The following is a 2593-nucleotide window of genomic DNA, read 5'->3' as shown; positions in this document are numbered from 1 at the left end:
GCTGGACAGCAGTCATTCAGGCTCGGTCTCAATCGGTTTGCTGATATGACCAACGAAGAGTATCGGTCTGTCTACTTAGGTATCAGGCCCAATGCCACTCGTCACAGCTTTTCCAATATGTACCAATACAATCATGGAGATAAGCTGCCCAAGTCTGTTGACTGGAGATCGAAGGGCGCGGTTGCTCCTGTCAAAGACCAAGGGAGTTGTGGTCAGTCTACTTACCGATTTCTATAACCATAGAATTCTTGCAGGTGATTGGAAACTATGATTGAGATTGATTCCGTTGTGATTCTTCAGGGAGTTGTTGGGCATTCTCGGCTGTGGCTGCAGTTGAGGGAATCAACAAGATTGTTACTGGAAATCTTGTATCGTTGTCAGAACAGGAGCTGGTCGATTGTGATACTATCTATAACCAGGGTTGCAAGGGTGGACTCATGGATCACGCTTTTGAGTTCATCATTAAAAATGGTGGGATTGATACAGAAGTAGACTACCCTTACAGGGGCAAAGGTGGCAAATGCGATGCCTACAAGGTAACTTACTGATTCCTTCTACAAATCCCATATTTTTTCTGCCCGCTATTTTGATTGAGCATGGTGTTTTCTTCTTGTGTTGCTACAGATGAGTAATGCACAGGTAGTTTCGATTGATAAATACGAACTGGTTCCACCAAATAACGAGAATGCATTGAAGAAAGCCGTGGCACATCAACCTGTTAGTGTTGCTATAGAAGCGTCTGGGCGGGTATTTCAGTTGTATCAATCGGTATGCATTTCTTCTTAACATCAGTAATGTTTATATCTGATCTACAATGTGCTTGTTTACATATTACCTTCTTCAGAATTAAGATACATCAGCCTGTTATGGACATTGATCCTATTATTGAATGCTATCATTTGAGGACTTGATTGCTAAAAATTGATTGAATAATCATTGTCCCTCTGCTCACATAATAATTCTACTAGCTAATAACCAACTTCATAATTTTTTCCATTGTACTGGTCTTTTATAATTCAGGAACAAAATCATCATGTATTTCCTGCGCAAATTGCTTTAGTAACAAATGGGATTCCTGTAGTAATGTGTTTTTTGCAATATTCATGACCTCATATAATCATAAACTTTCGCATCAAAGAACTGATTTCATGTACAATAATATCAATCAGGGAGTATTCACTGGAAACTGTGGAACCGATCTGGACCACGGAGTCACAGCAGTAGGCTACGGCACTGAAAACAACAAAGACTATTGGATTGTAAAGAACTCATGGGGCACGGAGTGGGGAGAGTCTGGCTTCATAAGAATCGAACGCAACATCAAAGACGCTGCTGGCAAATGTGGCATCGCGATCGAACCATCATATCCAATAAAAACAAGGCCCAACCCGCCAAATCCTGGCCCGTCTCCTCCTTCCCCTCCTGTAAAGCCCCCGAAGGTTTGTGATGAGCATTACTCTTGTCCTGAGAGCAGCACTTGCTGCTGTGTTTATGGATATGGAAGCCATTGCTTTTCTTGGGGATGTTGCCCGCTTGAAGGTGCAACCTGCTGTAACGATCACTATAGCTGTTGCCCTCAGGATTATCCTGTTTGCAACGTCAGAGAGAGAACTTGTCTGACGGTAAATCTCTACTTGATTTATACTGACATCTTATATTTCTAATGAATTATGAACTTTCATATTTTCTTGTGGTAATTTATCATGTGGTGTGATGAACAGAGCAAGAACAATCCGTTGGGAGTCAAGGCGTTGGCACGCACACCCGCAAAGCCATTGTGGGCATACTCAAGCGCTCAAACTGAGAGGAGCAGCGCATGAGAAATGCATTAAATTTGATCTGTCATTGGTATAAAGAGAATTTGCTGGAGGATTGCTTAGAGAGATAAATGATATGTTACCTTGTACACAATCTCTCTCAGCTGTTACTATCTTTGTGTATCTCCCTCAGTTTGTTAATTATCCTTCTGCATTTATTTCCCTGTCGTATTAAGCTCTTTTGTGTCTTCGATTGTTGGGCTGAAATCATTGCATTTCTCTCCATGTTCACAAACAAAACTTAACTCCTATCTGCATGTTGTGTGCGGCCGAAGCTCAAAAACCACACGAATAAGAGCGAGATTAATCACAACTAATAAGCCAAACACAATATCACAGCAAGACAAACGAATTTTACGTGGTTCGGCAAGTTGCCTACGTCCACAGGGCAAGGAGGGGGGAGTTTTTACTATTAGAAATAAAGAGAATACAAATAGGGTTATAAATCTTTTCAAATAAACTCTAAAACAAAATCTCTAGATCTCTCACAAATCTTTCACAATTGGATGCAACAACTCCCTCTCAAAGACTGCTCAAAACGTCATTGCTTAACCCTAATTAATTAGGATTAGACTTATATATCAACTCAGAAACGAAACGGGTTGAAAATCAAAACCCAGCTTAGACCCAACTCGCGGTCGACCACAGAACCACTCGTGGTCAACCAGATCCAACGACCGAAACTAAAAACCCTACAGGGTTTGGCCGGACGACTGCAAAACCCATCGCGATCGATCGCGAAAACGACAGAAACTTTCCTGAGTCTCTGGACTTTT

The 2593-nt window shown here is 41.5% G+C and overlaps 1 protein-coding gene across 1 annotated transcript in view; it reads left to right on the top strand.

Annotated features, from left to right (window-relative positions):
- LOC109835769 (low-temperature-induced cysteine proteinase-like) overlaps nucleotides 1-1975 on the top strand; it is a 14025-nt gene extending 12050 nt beyond the window's left edge. Inside the window, 6 exon segments of the mRNA XM_020403785.1 lie at nucleotides 1-4; nucleotides 7-211; nucleotides 301-536; nucleotides 625-768; nucleotides 1170-1622; nucleotides 1722-1975. The exon segment at nucleotides 1-4 is cut by the window's left edge and continues 554 nt beyond it. Of these exon segments, the coding sequence (XP_020259374.1) occupies nucleotides 1-4; nucleotides 7-211; nucleotides 301-536; nucleotides 625-768; nucleotides 1170-1622; nucleotides 1722-1820 (1141 nt within the window). The 3' untranslated portion in view covers nucleotides 1821-1975.

The sequence above is a fragment of the Asparagus officinalis genome, chromosome 3 (genome assembly GCF_001876935.1).
Source record: "Asparagus officinalis chromosome 3, Aspof.V1, whole genome shotgun sequence".
Lineage (NCBI taxonomy): Eukaryota > Viridiplantae > Streptophyta > Magnoliopsida > Asparagales > Asparagaceae > Asparagus > Asparagus officinalis.
This window is presented reverse-complemented; position numbering and strand designations above follow the sequence as displayed.